At 37.9% G+C, this 16,034-nt stretch overlaps 1 protein-coding gene across 7 annotated transcripts in view; it reads right to left on the reverse strand.

Annotated features, from left to right (window-relative positions):
* The window catches only part of LOC140511757 (UDP-glucuronosyltransferase 2A2-like), a 255,003-nt gene that overhangs the window by 141,463 nt on the left and 97,506 nt on the right, over positions 1 to 16,034 (reverse strand). Inside the window, exon 1 of one of the 7 annotated variants that reach the window (XM_072620957.1) lies at positions 4,960 to 5,706. The exons of the other annotated variants lie outside the window; for them this stretch is intronic. Coding sequence (XP_072477058.1) covers positions 4,960 to 5,680 — 721 coding nt within the window. The 5' untranslated portion in view covers positions 5,681 to 5,706. Of the gene's footprint in view, positions 1 to 4,959; positions 5,707 to 16,034 lie in introns of those variants that run through there. 7 annotated transcript variants of the gene reach the window in all.

Here is a 16,034-nt window from a genome sequence, read left to right on the forward strand (position 1 = left end):
CCTATTTTTCTTTCCTCATGAAAATATGGTTAAAGCCATTCTTTTTTTCACTTCTTTCTTTAACTCATCTGAGAATTCTTATTGAGTTTATGTTCAATCAACATTTTTCTTTGATCCTCTACTTGTGGATGCTTTCAAGTCATTAGCGTCTCTGTTTTCTGTGTTCTATATGAACTTTCCTATCATCTGATTTATGAAGATATATATCCCTTTAATATTTGGTTCTTTTTTTCTTTGCTCATTCTTCCAGCCCATTTCTTGACATTGGATGTCATGGTAATGTTGGCCCTGCTCACTTCTGCAGACAGGGTGGAGGAATGTCTGAGCTGAGCTTCTATCTTTTTATGTCCTTCTGCTGTTTTCACAGCTAGGTCTACAGTCCTGCACATTTTCAATCCTTCCATATGGTATGATCTTAAGAGAGATTTGTTCACTGCCCTTCTGGCATGAACCCTCTAAGTTCCTGATGCAGATTTGAATCTGTTGGATTGTATACAGTTGAGTTTCAGTAGACTGTTCCTGGACTCAATTACTGTTAGACTACTGGGAGGTTCTACAGTTTCAGAGTGACTGAATGGCTTAATTCTCCTTCTGTATTCATTTCCTTCTCTGGTTATTCCAACTGTAAGCTTATGTGATGGACTAAGGCTTAGATCTGACATTCTTTTCTGCTCTTGGGCTTAGACCCACACAACCAAGTTTTGGAACTTGTTTCTTTCTCAGTAAACAGATAAAATCTCTCTTGTGACCTTCAACTCTTCTCTGTGCCCTGGAAGACTGACCTGAAACTAGATTATGGGAGACCAATAGAGCTACCAGTTGGTACCTGTTCTGGTTCACAGTGTTCGTTCAGGTGTATTCTGGGATTTCTTTTTGATTCTAGCAAGTATATCAAAGTTTCAGAAAATCTTAATACACTCAATCTGTAATAAAATTATTTGGCTTTCTCCTGTCTCATAGTGGTACCCTCTGACTATTGTTGGAGCTACTTTTATTCTAAAGTCCTGATCTCTTTCTTGACCTGGGAAAGATGAGTCACTAGCTTCATCCAGATAATGCATCACTTCTAGCATCAAGTCCTAGGCCAGGCTTTGTTATTTCTCTCCTTGTTGGGAGATATTTGTGCACAGAGAAAAATGTACCTGTACCACTAAGCCCTGTGACCTGTAAAGTAATTCTGTTCTTTTTCCTGACCTAGCAAAAATCATGTCTAGGGAGGCACTTTTTCTCTTTGTCATTACTCAAGGGCACCTGGGCTACTCAGACACCATGGGGCAAAATTGTCCCACAGGGTATCTTCTAGGTATGCTGGAAGAAACACAGTCATAAAGGCACCCCTCCTTTCTTGACCTTCCTGAATGATCTAGACCCAGTAGAGGCCACTACCCCTCCCCCAGGCCCCTTGCAAGACAAGTCAGAAAGGAAAGTTACCCTCCAGAGGAAGCAAGCTGTTAAGCCTTGAAACTCAGTAAAAGCCAGTAGTAAGGCCCAGATCCCTAGCACAAAAATCTGAGGAGAGTGCAGGATTAGAGCCTAATTCTCACATAAAAGCACCAAGTAACAAAAAGGGAAGCAGGAAAAAATTAGCAAAAACAAAAAGAAAGCTGAAGTATAGAAAGTGATAATGATGACAGGGAGGATTAAGGCATAAACTTAGAAGAATACAATAGTGTCAAAAAGGCTACAAAACATGAAGCCCCATAGAAAAACACAATTTGATCACAGAAAGAAAGAATTCCTGGAAGAGTTTTAAAAGATTTTAAAAAGAAAATTAGGAAAGTAGAAGAAGAAATGGGAAAAGAAATTAGAGCAATGAAAGAGAATCATGAAAAAAGAGTCAACAGTATGGGAAAATATATACAAAAATTTACCAAGGAAAATAACCTCTTAAAAATGGGAGTTACAAAAGCTCACTGAAGAAAACAACTCCTTAAAAATTAGAATGGAAAAATTGGAAAGTAATAACTCTATGAGACATCAAGATACAATAAAACAAAATAAAAAGAGCAAAAGAAATAGAAGAAAATGTGAGGTTTTTCATTGAAAAGCAAACTGATTCAAGAGAAATCACATAAAAATTATTGCATTCCCAGAAAGCTATTATTTAAAAAAACTAACAAAAAACCTGGACAGTATCTTTCAAGAAATTGTCAAAGAAAAACATCCTTATGTATTAGAACCTGAGGGCAAAATAGAAACTGAAAGAATTCACTGACCACTGATAGAGCCATTAAAATGAAAATTCCCAGGAACATCATAGGCAAATTCCAGAATTCAGTTATCATGGAAAATGTATTGCCAGTAGCTAAACATAATTCAAATATTGTGGAACTACAGTCAAGTTTATTTATGATCTGGCAACTTCCACATTAAAGAAGCAGAACGCTTGGAATATGATCGCTAGAAGGCTACAGAGTTAGGATTACAACCAAGAAATACTTACCCAGAAAAATTGAATATATTCTTTCAGGAGAAAAAAATGGAAATTTAAAGGAAGAGAGCACTATCAAACATTTTAATTAAAAGACAAGAGCTGAATTTGACCTCCAAATACAAGACTCAAGAGGAACATAAGAAGGTAAAAAAGAAACAAGAAAGAGAAATTTTAAGAAATTCAATGAGGTTAAACTGTATTATTATATGGCAAGATAATATTTGTAATTCAACAACTTAATTACTATAAGAGCAATTAGAAGGAGTACATGTAGACAGAGGATGTGGATATAAGGTTACTTTGATGGGATGATACTGCAAAAAGCAAAATAGAGGGGTGAGAAAAAAAGATTGTACTAGGAAAAGAATCTACTGGAGGGAGCAGATTGAGTGGAATAAATTATCCCACACAAAAGAGGTATGAAAGATTTATTATAATAAAGTGGGAAATGGGGAGTAACAGGCAATGCTTAAACCTGCCTCCCATCAAAAGTTGCTCAAAGAGGGAATAACACACATTCAGTTGGATCTAAAAATATATCTTACTTTTTAAGGAAGTAAAAAAGGACAGGGATAATAGAAAGGGGAGGGGAGGCTAATAAAAGAGAAGGTATATTGGGGAAGGTGGTGATCAGAAGTAAAATATTTGTGAGGAAAGAAAGGATGGGGATAAGTGAAGGGGGGATAAACACATGAAAAATAGCATGGAGGAAAATACATAGTTAGTTATCATAACTATAAGTGTGAATGGGATGAATTCACCCATAAAATGGAAGCAAATACCAGAATGGATTCAAAACTAGAATCCTATAATATACGGCTAATAAGAAATACATTTGAAGGAGAGAGATATATACAAGGTAAAGGAAAGGGGCTGGGGTAGAATTTATTAGGCTTCAGCTGAAGCAAGGAAAGCAGGGGTAGCAGTCATGATCTCAAACAAAGCAAAAGCAAAAACAGATCAAATTAAAAGGGATAAAGAAAGAAACAATAACTTCTTGAATGGATGATTTCAGAAAAACCCTAGAAAGACTTATATAAGTCTTAATAGTAAAGTGAGGAGAACCAGGACAGCATTGTACACAGTAACAACAACATTGCTGGATGGCCAACTTTGATGGACTTAGCTCTTCTCAGTCATAAAATGATCTAAGACAATTCCAAAAGACTCATGATGGAAAATGCTATCCACATCCCGAGAAAGAACTACAGAGTCTGAATACAGATTGATGCATACTGTTTTTTCTATTTTTTTCTTTCTGGTTGTTGCCTCTTGTTCTGATTCTTCTTTTGCAGCATGATATGTTTCATATGACTGTACATTTAGAGACTGAGTCAGATCACATGCCATCTTGGGAAGGAGGAAGAGGAGAGAGAAAAAAAATTTGTAACCCCAAATCTTACAAAAATGAATGTCAAATATTATCTTTCAATTCAATTGGGAAAAAAATCCTATTAAGTGGGGAGAAAAAGATTGACAAGCAGGATGAGTTCCCATAAGCCTGGAAGACTTACATTAATTGATGTATAGTGATGCCAACAGAATCGGGAGAATGTTGTACCCTGAAACAGCATTATTATTGAATGAAAAATGGTGAATGGTTTAGCTATTCTTACCACCACAATGATCTAGAACAGTCCCAAAGGATTAATGATGACTCATACATACTATCTGCCCCTTAAGAAAATACTGATAATCATTGAATACAGACTAAAGTATACTTTCTGTCTCTCCATTTTTTTCTTTTCTTCAAGTTTTCTTGTACAAAATGACTGATACGGAAATGTTTTACATAATTGTACAAGTATAGCCTATATCTGATTGTTTACTGTCTCAGGAAAGGGTAGGGGAGAAAGGAAGGAAGGAATAGAAATTATAACTCATAACAATAAATAAAAAAGCCTAGTAGATCCTTAACAAATCCTTCTAAAAAATGCTAAAGGTTTCCATGCTGCTTTTAGAGACCTAGGTTGCTGAACTCGGAATGAATATATAAATATTCTCTCATCTAGCATAGGCAAAGCCTAGTGGAAAAAGAATTCCAGGTCACAAGGAGGGATTAGTGGCAGTGAGTAATTGGGATAGCCAAAAAGCCAGTCACCCAAGACTTAAAAGAGTTTCTGTAGACGCAGATCAGAAACAAAGAGTTATAGGCTCAGAAGACATTCAAGGGTGGTGAATATGTATCAGAAGTGAGAAAATAACAACAATACACAATGATAAAAAAATTATTTAGATCATTGTTTTTTTCCAGTGAATATTATTAATTATTGCTACATGAAGATTGTTTGTTACTAATAGAGTATCCCAGCCCTTCTACCCGCAAATATCAAATTACCCTACGCAGACATGCACTTGTTTTTTATACTAAGAAAGACTTTGCTTGACGCTTTCCTAATATCTTTATGATCTACGGAGAAAATCTTAAGCTAGTGTAGTGAAGTCTACAATAAACAACTCGGCAGACAAAAATGAAAAAAAAAATGATAGTCTAAAACAGTCCAGGAAAAAGAAACCCATCTTACCTAACACCTCACTGTAAAACTGCTCCCACTTTTTCTCAAATGAATGGAACCAGACATAGTCAAAGAAGAGAGAAAGTAGCATATTCTCTACTCTTTCCATAAAACTCATCTTGTCCGTCAGTCTGCCAAGGGGCACAGGGACATAGGAAAGAGGAGCTGGAATTCCCCCATGGTATCTCTCAAAGGCGTTCCCCATGCTCCACCGGAGACTATTTATGAAAGGGATTTCAAGCTTCTCAGCTATCAGATCTCCACATGGAAATGCAATATCTGTCAATAGCACATCATAGCCAGTTTTTCGCATTTTCTCCATAAGTGTCTGACTGAAGATTACATTTTCACACCTTGATTTTATAACAGGAAGAAATTCGTCAAAAGACTCTTGAAAATCCCAGATTATTTCCCAGTATGAAAAAGTGGGTTTTTTGTTAATCATCTGGTCCAAACCAATTTCCAGTGCTCTCATATGTTCCTCTTTTGTTTGTGGTACAAGAAAAACCTCATAGTTCAACCCTGAGGAGTCAGTAAAATCAGTGATGCTCATATCAGAAGGTACTAACACAGTCACCATGTGACTTCTTTGTGCCAGTTCTTCTAGAACTGTCTTCATATTAATCCAGTGGCTATAATCCAATGGCCACACCAGGACCTTCCCACAGGACCCACATCCAAACCAACAGAGCTGCAGCAGCAGCAGAACAGACACCCACTTTTCAGGCATAGTGTTTGTGCCTGGTGCCTCTGATGCCGGATGTGTATGCTGGATGAAGACACACAAGGGACAAGTTGAAGATTAATTTCTAAAAGAAATTCTCTCCAATCATACTTCTAGTCTAACACCCTCCCCTTGCCCTCCAGTATGTAAATATTTCTTCCAGTGAACTTCACCCCATATAGCATATGTTAGGTAAAGGCACAATTTCAGAATATCAACAGTATTGACCTTATTTTTCACAAATCTTACAATTAAAATAGAAAGAGAAAGCCAAAAAACATAATACAACACATCTACACCTATCAAGTAATTCAATTCAAAAAATATTTATGAGATACTAGAGTTATAAAAGACATACAAAGCCATAATAAACAATTTCCTACTCTAAGAACTTACAATCTAGTAGCAAAGACAAAAACAAGTCTCTATATCATTACATATGAGATGGAATATGGTAAATTCCCTATGAGTCTTACAATTGTAGGGTTCAGAGGTTTACTACTAACAATACATAATTTAATAAATATAAGAAATATATGTTATATATTATATATACAAAAGGTATATAAAAGATACATAAATTGTGGGTATGTACGTTTGTATGTATATTTCATGTATCCTATGTATGTAGTCATTCAAGGATATTAGAATAAAAAATTAAAGTGCGGGGAGAAACCTTCTTGGTTTTCCATTATTTTCCTTTGTTCTTTATCTTCCCTTCCTCCCATTTATTTGATTGGGAGACCCAAAGGATCTTGATGGAGCTGATGGAAAACTATTGTACTCAGAGCCCTATGATTCCTATATGATTCCTTGGCAGGAATCCTTGACACTAATTTGGAGCATGAGATTCTCCTCATAAGGCCATTTAATAGGATTTATGACAGTCTAACTTTCAGAGAAATTTTTAGCACAGAGAATGTGGTTTGAGGGAATAAGTAGCAGTGGTTTAAAAACTGGATTAAGTGTTAGTAGGTTCTCCTTAGGTATCTGTGTCCTAAAAATGATAGGCTGCTAAAGGGTTAGACTCTGCCTTTCTGCAGGGGAAAACCACACAGTTAAGTCTCTGGGAACGACAGATTTCTTCCCTTACAGAACAAGGTTCTTTACATTTTTTTCAACGTCATGGACGTCAGATAACTGGTGAAGCCTACGTAGCCCTTCTGAGAACAAATCTCTCCCTACTCCAAAGCACTCCCCTTTTAGTTGTCAGAGGCATCTTCCCAAATCACAGGTTTAACCTTGTCACTGCCCCACCCCAGGGGCAGTTAGGAGGGAATGCTTTTCTTCCTGAGTTCCAATCTGGCCTGAATCACTTTCTAAATGTGTGCCCCTGGGCAAATCACTTAACCCATTTTCCCTTACTTTCCTCATCTGTAAAGATGAGCTAGAGAAGAAAATGGCAAAACACTCCAGGATCTCCACCAAGAAAACCTCAAATGCGATCACCAAGAGTCAGACAGGACTGGAAAAATGACTAAATAGCCACCACCCCAGCTGCAATTCCATAAATCACAATAACTTCTTATTAACAGCATCAAATATTAAACTGCCTATTTGTTCTTCAAAGCTCTTCATAACCTGTTGATCTTTCCAGTCTTCTTACACCTGATCCCTCTCCCCCCCATTCACCCCAGTACTCTTTCATCTAGTTATACTGGCCTCTTCGATGTTATTCAAAACCAGATTATCTTCCAATGATTTAGGGTTTATTTATGCTTTCCACTGAATGTCCTCCTTGGAAGAAATTATCTCCATCCTCATCTCTGCTCCTGGCTTCCCTAGCTTCCTTCAAGTCCTAGCTAAAATTCCTCTGCTATATTTTCCCCAATATACCTTCTATGTAGCCTGTTTCAGGTATTTGCATGCTATTTCTGTTACTAGATTGTAAGCTACCCAAGAGCTCTTTCCCCTTCCATGTATCCCCATTCCACAGCACTGGGCTTGGTAGAGAGTGAATGCTTAACTAATATTAATTGACAGACTGATTCACTTAAAGGCAAAGTACAAAAGACATATGATTACAAAGAAAAAGAATTCTGCCATAAATATTTATTGAATCTCTCATCCTAGAAATATTGAAATAAAGATTGGATTTCATCTCTATGTAAATTTTTTGGCTTGTGAAATCTGAGGGTTCTCAAAACCACAGGTTAGGGAGTTCTATGATAGAAAATTACTAAATAAGGCTTTCTTTCTACTTTGATGGCCAAGCATAGGAAAGGTCTTCTTCTCTCTACTGAAAAATCTTAAAGTCTCAACCTCTGAGCTTAGTATTAAAACATATAAAGCAAAGCCTGTTTCCCCAAGTTCAAAGCAATGTGCTTTCTTAGTGACCTTGCTACAAAATATTTCTTTCTTCCTGATATTATGAAACGTTTCTCTCCTAGTGGACCATCCTCACAGTCCCCAATTACTTTTAACAGGAAAGAGGGAGGGAAGATTGGCTAGTTCTCCTCTTATGATAAGACATTGGTTGTGTATTGTGTGTTTGAAATATAGCTTAGTTTTATATTCTCCATCATATTGAATAGCTAAAAAGTCTATCATAAAGCAACATACTTTCACCTGTTCCTCAACATTTAAGTTCACAGATTCATAGAATTGTAGCAATTCAAATTTGTAAGGGACTAACAAATCACCATACAAATTTTGCTTGAATACCATAAATGAGGTGCTTCTGGTTCTCATCACTACTTTCTAGGACAGAGCAGTTCACTTTTGGAAAGCATTAATTGTTAGGAAGGTTTTTTTTACATGACTGCGATATAGCATTTGCCTGTACATCTTCCAGCCATAGTTCCTAGTTTTTTGGAGTCAGAATGCCTGGATTTGAACTCCTGCTATGTGACCTAGGACCTGTGTGCCCTTGGGCAATTTCACTTAACCTCACTGAGCCTGAATTCTTCCTCTGCAAAACAAAGAGATGAGACTACAGGGCCTCTATATCCCCTTCTTGCAGGGAAAAATGATTCTTGATCTATGATCCTGTAACATCCAATCCTTCCACAGGACAGGTAACCACATCTATTACACTATCTTATCTTCTCCCAGCTAATTATTTCTAGTTTAAAAGGTTGTTCCTCTAGGCCGATGAATGTGTTGTTTTACATTTGATAACTCTGTTTCACTATGATTGATTTATTTGTAAATATATATATTATATATATAAATATATTAAACATTTTTCTGAGAAAGCTTCCATAGACTTCAAGGAACTGCCACAGGAGTTCCTGACTCCAAAGAGGTTAGAAACCCCTGCCTAGTTACTTTAATACATTTTCATAGATCATGAACACAGGGCACTTCTCCATTCTGGCTGCACTCCTATCAAAGTTTTCCAGTTAATTAATGCCCTTTCTAAATCATGGCATCCAAAATGGAACAGTAATCCAGATATTATCAGACCAGGGCAGATTACAGTGCAACAACCTTTCCTAGATGCCCCCTCTCTCTTAAAGTAGCCCCCAAATAGGGGGCGGAGCCAAGATGGCAGAGTAGAAAGACGTACATACACATAGCTCCGAACCCACAACCCACAGAACGGCTAGAGGGGACCAACCCACAGTGAATTCTGCACCCAGACGCCATGGAATATTGGAGCAAGGAAGATTTTTGTTCCGGAGAGACCTGGAAACCTCTCGCGAGGGGTCCTTCGCGCTGTGGACTGGGCGCCGGGACTGGGAGCTGAGTGCAGCCCTGCAGCGGCCGCAACACCGTGAGGAAAAGATCCGAACGGGCTATGGGGATGAGATATCCTGCGGCCACGAGGGTCCCTCCACCCTCAGAGGGACCTGCAAACCTCTTGCAAAAGGTCCATCGCGCTGCAGACGCGGAGCCCAGCCCGGACCTGCTGCGGCCACGGCTCCAAGAGGTACAGATCTGAGCAGGCTTTAGGGACGGGATCTCCAGGGGCAGCACAAGCCCCCCCACCCACAGGTGATGGGGGTCGGTGAGAGAGTCTCTTTGGCAGGTCGAGAGGGGAGTGGGGTGCCCCCATGGCTCGGGCCCCCCCGGGAGATAGAAGCTGAGAGGCGGCTGCAGACAGGGGCTCCCCAAGCGGGTGGGAGCCTGGATCCATTGTGGAAGGTCTGTGCATAAACCCCCTGAGGGAACTGTACCAGAGAGGTGGCCCTGCCCCGACCTGACCATCTGAACTTAATTCTCACACTGAATAGCAGCCCTGCCCCCGCCAAAAGCCCTAAGGCGGGAAGCAGCATTTGAATCTCAGTCCCCAAACGCTGGCTGGGAGGACCAGGAGGCGAGGTGGGTGTGAGGAGAATATTCAGAGGTCAAGCCACTGGCTGAGGAGAATGCCCAGAAAAGGGAAAAGAAATAAAACTATTGAAGGGTACTTTCTTGGAGAAAAGACACCTCCTCCCTTCCTTTCTGACGAGGAAGAACAATGCTTACCATCAGGCAAAGACACAGAAATCAAGGATTCTGTGTCCCAGCCCACCCAATGGGCTCAGGCCATGGAAGAACTCAAAAAGAATTTTGAAAGTCAAGTTGGAGAGGTGGAGGAAAAACTGGGAAGAGAAATGAGAGGGATGAAAGAGAAGCATGAAAGGCAGATCAGCTCCCTGCTAAAGGAGAACCAAAAAAATGTTGAAGAAACTAACACCTTGAAAACTAGCCTAACTCAATTGGCAAAAGAGGTTCAAAAGGCCAATGAGGAGAAGAATGCTTTCAAAAGCAGAATTAGCCAAATGGAAAAGGAGATTCAAAAGCTCACTGAAGAAAATAGATCTTTCAAAACTGGAATGGTACAGATGGATGCTAAGGACTTTATGAGAAAGACAGATATCACAGAACACAGCGTGAAGATTCGAAAAATGGAAGATAATGTGAAATATCTTATTGGAAAAGCAACTGACCTGGAAAATAGAATCAGGAGAGACAATGTAAAAATTCTGGGACTACCTGAAAACCATGATCAAGAGAAGAGCCTAGACATCATCTTTCATGAAATTATCAAGGAAAACTGCCCTGAGATTCTAGAACCAGAGGGCAAAATAAATATTCAAGGAATCCACAGAACACTGCCTGAAAGAGATCCAAAAAGAGAAACTCCTAGGAACATTGTGGCCAAATTCCAGAACTCCCAGGTGAAAGAGAAAATATTGCAAGCAGCTAGAAAGAAACAATTCAAGTATTGTGGAAATACAATCAGGATAACACAAGATCTAGCACCCTCTACATTAAGGGATCAAAGGGAATGGAATAGGATATTCCAGAAGTCAAAGGAACTAGGAGTAAAACCAAGAATCACCTACCCAGCAAAACTGAGTATAATACTTCAGGAGAAAAAATGGTCTTTCAATGAAATAGAGGATTTTCAAATTTTCTTGATGAAAAGACCAGAGCTGAAAAGAAAATTTGACTTTCTAACACAAGAATGAAGAGAACCATGAAAAGGTGAACAGCAAAGAGAAGTCATAAGGGACTTATTAAAGTTGAACTGTTTACATTCCTACATGGAAAGACAATATTTATAACTCTTGAAACATTTCAGTATCTGGGTACTGGGTGGGAGTACACACACACACATGCACATGCACACGCACACACACATAGAGACAGAGTGCACAGAATGAATTGAAGAGGATGGGATCATATCTTAAAAAAAAAAATGAAATCAAGCAGTGAGAGAGAAATATTGGGAGGAGAAAGGGAGAAGTTGAATGGGGCAAATTATCTCTCATAAAAGAGGCAAGCAAAAGACTTATTAGTGGAGGGATAAAGAGGGGAGGCAAGAGAAAAACATGAGGTCTACTCTCATCACATTCCACTAAAGGAAAGAATAAAATGCACACTCATTTTGATAGGAAAACCTATCTCATAATATAGGAGAGTGGGGGACAGGGTCACAAGCAGGGTGGGGGGGAGGATGGAGGGGAGGGCATGGGGAGGAGAATGCAATCCGAGGTCGACACTCATGGGGAGGGAAAGGATCATAAGAGAATAGAAGTAATGGGGGTCAGGATAGGATGGAGGGAAATATAATTAGTCCTATACAACACAACTAGTATGGAAATCTTTTGCAAAACTACACAGATTTGGCCTATATTGAATTGCTTGCCTTCCAAAGGGAAGGGGTGGGGAGGGAGGGAGCTAAAGAAGTTGGAACTCAAAGTGTTAGGATCAAATGTAATGTTCTTACCACTGGGAAATAAGAAATACAGGTTAAGGGGTCAAGAAAGCTATCTGGCCCTACAGGACAAAAGAGAAGAAGGAGACAAGGGCAGAGAGGGAGGATAGAAGAGAGAGCAGATTGGTCACAGGGGCAATTAGAATGCTTGGGTTTGGGGTGGGGAGGGGATAAAAGGGGAGAAAATTTGTAACCCAAAATGTTGTGAAAATAAATGTTAAAAGTTAAATAAAAAAAAAAAGTAGCCCCCAAATAGCAATGGCTTTTCTGTCTCCTATATCTCACTATCAACTTACGTTGAGTTTGTATCACAAATACCCTTGAGTCTTGTAATTGGGAAACTGACATTTAGAGTCCAATCATAAGACTTTAATTTTCATCTTAACGGATTTGGTCCAGTGATTTACCATTTGAAGAACTTTTGATGCTGACTAGTCATGATCTGTTATTCATTGTGTTAGTTGTTTTCCTCAGATGTGTGTCACCCACAGATTTCTGAACATATTAAGCCATATAGTGCCAAGTATAGAACCCCCACTCCTCCTCTGGAGAATTCTTTTCAAGTGGCCTTGAAACCATAAGTTACTAAGTTGTATGTCTAGCCATTTAACCAGTTCCCAATAAACCCAACTTTATTCATCTGTTTCACATGAATAGCTTGAGAGACTTCATCAAATGTTTTGGTAAGATGTAACACATTCTATGACATTTATGTGATCTATTAGTTCAGTAACCTTATGAAAAGGAAGGAACCTCATAAAAGGAAATGGAGATATAATTAATATTAATATAATATTATATTATATTATAAGCACTATTTTTTCATCCTTCAGTGCCACTGATCTTTATAGTATGACGTCTTTCTTCTTTTCCCTTTCTGAAAATCATCTGTCATTTTTTATGAAAATTGTCTGTCAAGTTTACAATACCTCTCATTGTCCATCACCTTGAAAAATATCACTGAATGGTTCAGTAATCATATTGAGAAATTATTCCATTGCCCAAGAATGTGGTTAATCTGGGTGAGAAAAATAGAACTCATCAAGGTTACCTAGATGCTCTCTCAATATCTCCTTACTTTTCTTGGGAATTGGATCCACATTAGTCATATTTATTCAGTTCTTTCCATTTCAAATAGGTTTTTCTTTAGCAGAGAAAATGGAAGCAGAAAAAAATGAACAACTCATCTTCTCTACATCATGAAATATCATGGTTCTATCCATCCAAAGCACTATTCACTCAGAGTTGTTTTGCATCTCTCTAATCAATAGTGATTTACAGCATGTATTCATATGACTATATATAGGTTTAATTTCTTCCTCTGAAAACTGCCTGTTTATATCTTTGGACCATTTATCCATTGGTGAATGACATGTATTCATGTAAATGAACATGTATTCTTGTAAATTTGATTGAGTTTTCTGCATATTTTAGAAATGAGGCCTTTATCACAGACACTAGTTACAAAAATTTCCAGTTTTCTCCTTCCCTCCTAATGTTGGTTGCATTGGATTTGTTTGTGCAAAAGCTTTCCAATTTTATGTAATCAAAGCTATGCATTTTGTACTTCATAATGTTCTCTATTTCTTGGTTGGTCATAAATTTCTTCATTCTCCATAAATGTGGAGATCCACACTATTCCTTGCTCCCCAATTTGTTCATGGTATCAATCTTTATACCTAGATCATGTATCAATTTGGACTTTATTCTTGTATATGGTGTCAGGCATTGGTCTATGCCCATTTTCCATCACACTGTTACCCAATTTTCCCAGCAATTTTTGTCAAACAGTGAGTTCTTATCCCAGAAGTTGGAGTCCTTGGATTTATCAAACAGTAGATTGCTATATTCATTGACTATTGTGTCTTGAGTACCTAATATATTCCACTAGTCTACCCCTCTGTTTCTTAGCCAGTACCAAGTGGTTTTGATAATTGCTGCTTTATAATGCAGTTTGAGATCTGGTAGCGCTAGGCCACCTTCCCTAGCATTTCTTCTCATTAGTTCCCTTGATATTCTGGACATTTTGTTCTTCCAGACGAATTTTGATATTATTTTTTCTAGTTCTAGAAAATAATTATCTGATAGTTAGATTGGTATGGCATTGAATAAGTAAATTAATTTAGGGAGAATCAAAGCAGTCCTCCCACCCTCCTTTTTATCCCCTGTATTGTAGCTTTAAAAAATAGAAAATGAAACAACTCTTTTTTTTCTTACCAATCCTTAACAACTTCATCTTATTCTGAGATTCATCAAGTACTGACACTATTTTTTTCAGAATTATGTGATATGTTTTCATTCTTTTCCTCAATTCCTAGTCTTCTTTCTATAGACTCAATATATGTGATTAAAAAAAAAGAACTAAATCATCAGTGAATTTTCTTTTCACTCATATTATTCTCTATATACAATTTTCCTTTTGTCTTCCTCATTGAAACTCTTATTGTTGGCATTATCAAAAATTTCATTTTGAATGATTCCCCTGCTTCTTGGGTCTACTTTTTCTATAGAATTTTACTTCATGACATCCTATTCTTCCCTTAACTAAACTTACTCTTAAATTATCAAGGGTATAGGTCAGAATATTCCTGCCATATCTTCTCTGATTTTCACTATCACAAACCTAAAGACAGAAGAATCAGTTCCCAATATGTCCATCCCATCAGAAAGTTCCTCTCTGCTGTAAAGAGTCACAGAAAGAAATGAATTTCTCCTAGATGTTTCTTCTACCTTTTGAAGCATGAAATTAAAATCAGTTAAGATAGTACTAGTTGTCCCACATTTGAAAGAATAGTGACCTAGAGATATCTGAATAATTCAAATCAATTTAAATTGTTATTTATAAATTGCCAAAACCTTCTAATCATTCTTGCCTACATCATTCCTTCCTTCCCCATTTTCCCCATTAGATATTGCATAGGGTTTATTTTAGCATAAAACTCCTGAATCAAATGCAAAGATGGATTTTATTTGCAATATTTTCTTAATTAGTACTATAAGTTAACCTTGAGGAAGTTTGATTTTACATTTGTGCCTAGAATATCTGACAAACACTAAAAGACCCTTTCCATGCACCCTGCTATAGACACGGGCAGGAGATACTGAGGGAAGGAGCCTTTCTTTCCTTGAATCATAAGGCCTCCTTAGAAAGTAGAGATATCTATGTTTTGGTTTGGCTTCCTTATTTTGGTAGCAAAGGTCCATAAATCTAATAAACTGATTAAACAAGAAGATAATAGACATAATGGTTATAGAGTAAAAGTAAAGTTATTTAAAATGAGAGTCATCCATGCAGAAGACCAGGAGTAAGAAAACAGATATGTATGTATCAGGGTTAATATGTGCTAGATGTTTAGGACAAATTACAATGTTTTCATTCCTTATACATTTAAGTCAAAGCCTTGGTGCCTTGTTCTTTCTGTACAACCTGTTAGGGTTCCCATTGAGTCGTAGGATTATACCCAATGCCTTTAAGAATACTAAAGAATAAGGAACAGTTCTTAACTAAAATTCAGCTGAAATATTTATTCAAATGGGGAAACTAGGTACCACTGCATCCTTTAGTTAAAAAGGTAGGCGGGTGAATTATTCATCTTGTCATTAAAGGTCATCAAAGGACAATTGTCCATCAGCCCTGATGTGCTGGAGAGAGTGGTTAGTTCCAAAGAAGCCATATAAGGCAGGACATGTAGTTCATTCATCATTTTAATTACTGGTAGGGTGAGCAATTCAACGTTAAGAGAAAGGTGGCTAGGATCAAGGAGAAAATTTGCTAAAGGCAGTAGGATGGTGATTTCCTCTCTTGACAGGTTGAATTTGACTAGGATTTTATTCATGAGGATGATCCACAGGCATGACAGGCACATTTTCACATCTTGCAGGTGCAAAGTATGACAGCTGAAGCAGGAAAAGACTAAAGACCTCCGTCTCAGCCCTTGTGAATTTCCCCTTTGCTTCCATTACACCCAGAATGAGATGAATGCCCAAGTGCAAAGAGTATCCAAGAGAATGGTGTCCTTTTGCTAAGCCTCAAACCTTTGAGAGGACATTGACCTGTATGTCAATCAGTACTTTGACCTTGTTGTTGTTGTTTAGTTATTTCATTCTAGTCTAACTCTTATTGAACCTCTTTGGGGTTTTCTTGGCAAAGATGCTGAAAATGTTTGCCATTATCTCTTCCAATTCATTTTATAGATGAGGAAACTGTTA

Source organism: Notamacropus eugenii, chromosome 6 (genome assembly GCF_028372415.1).
Source record: "Notamacropus eugenii isolate mMacEug1 chromosome 6, mMacEug1.pri_v2, whole genome shotgun sequence".
In the NCBI taxonomy this organism is placed as follows: Eukaryota; Metazoa; Chordata; class Mammalia; order Diprotodontia; family Macropodidae; genus Notamacropus; species Notamacropus eugenii.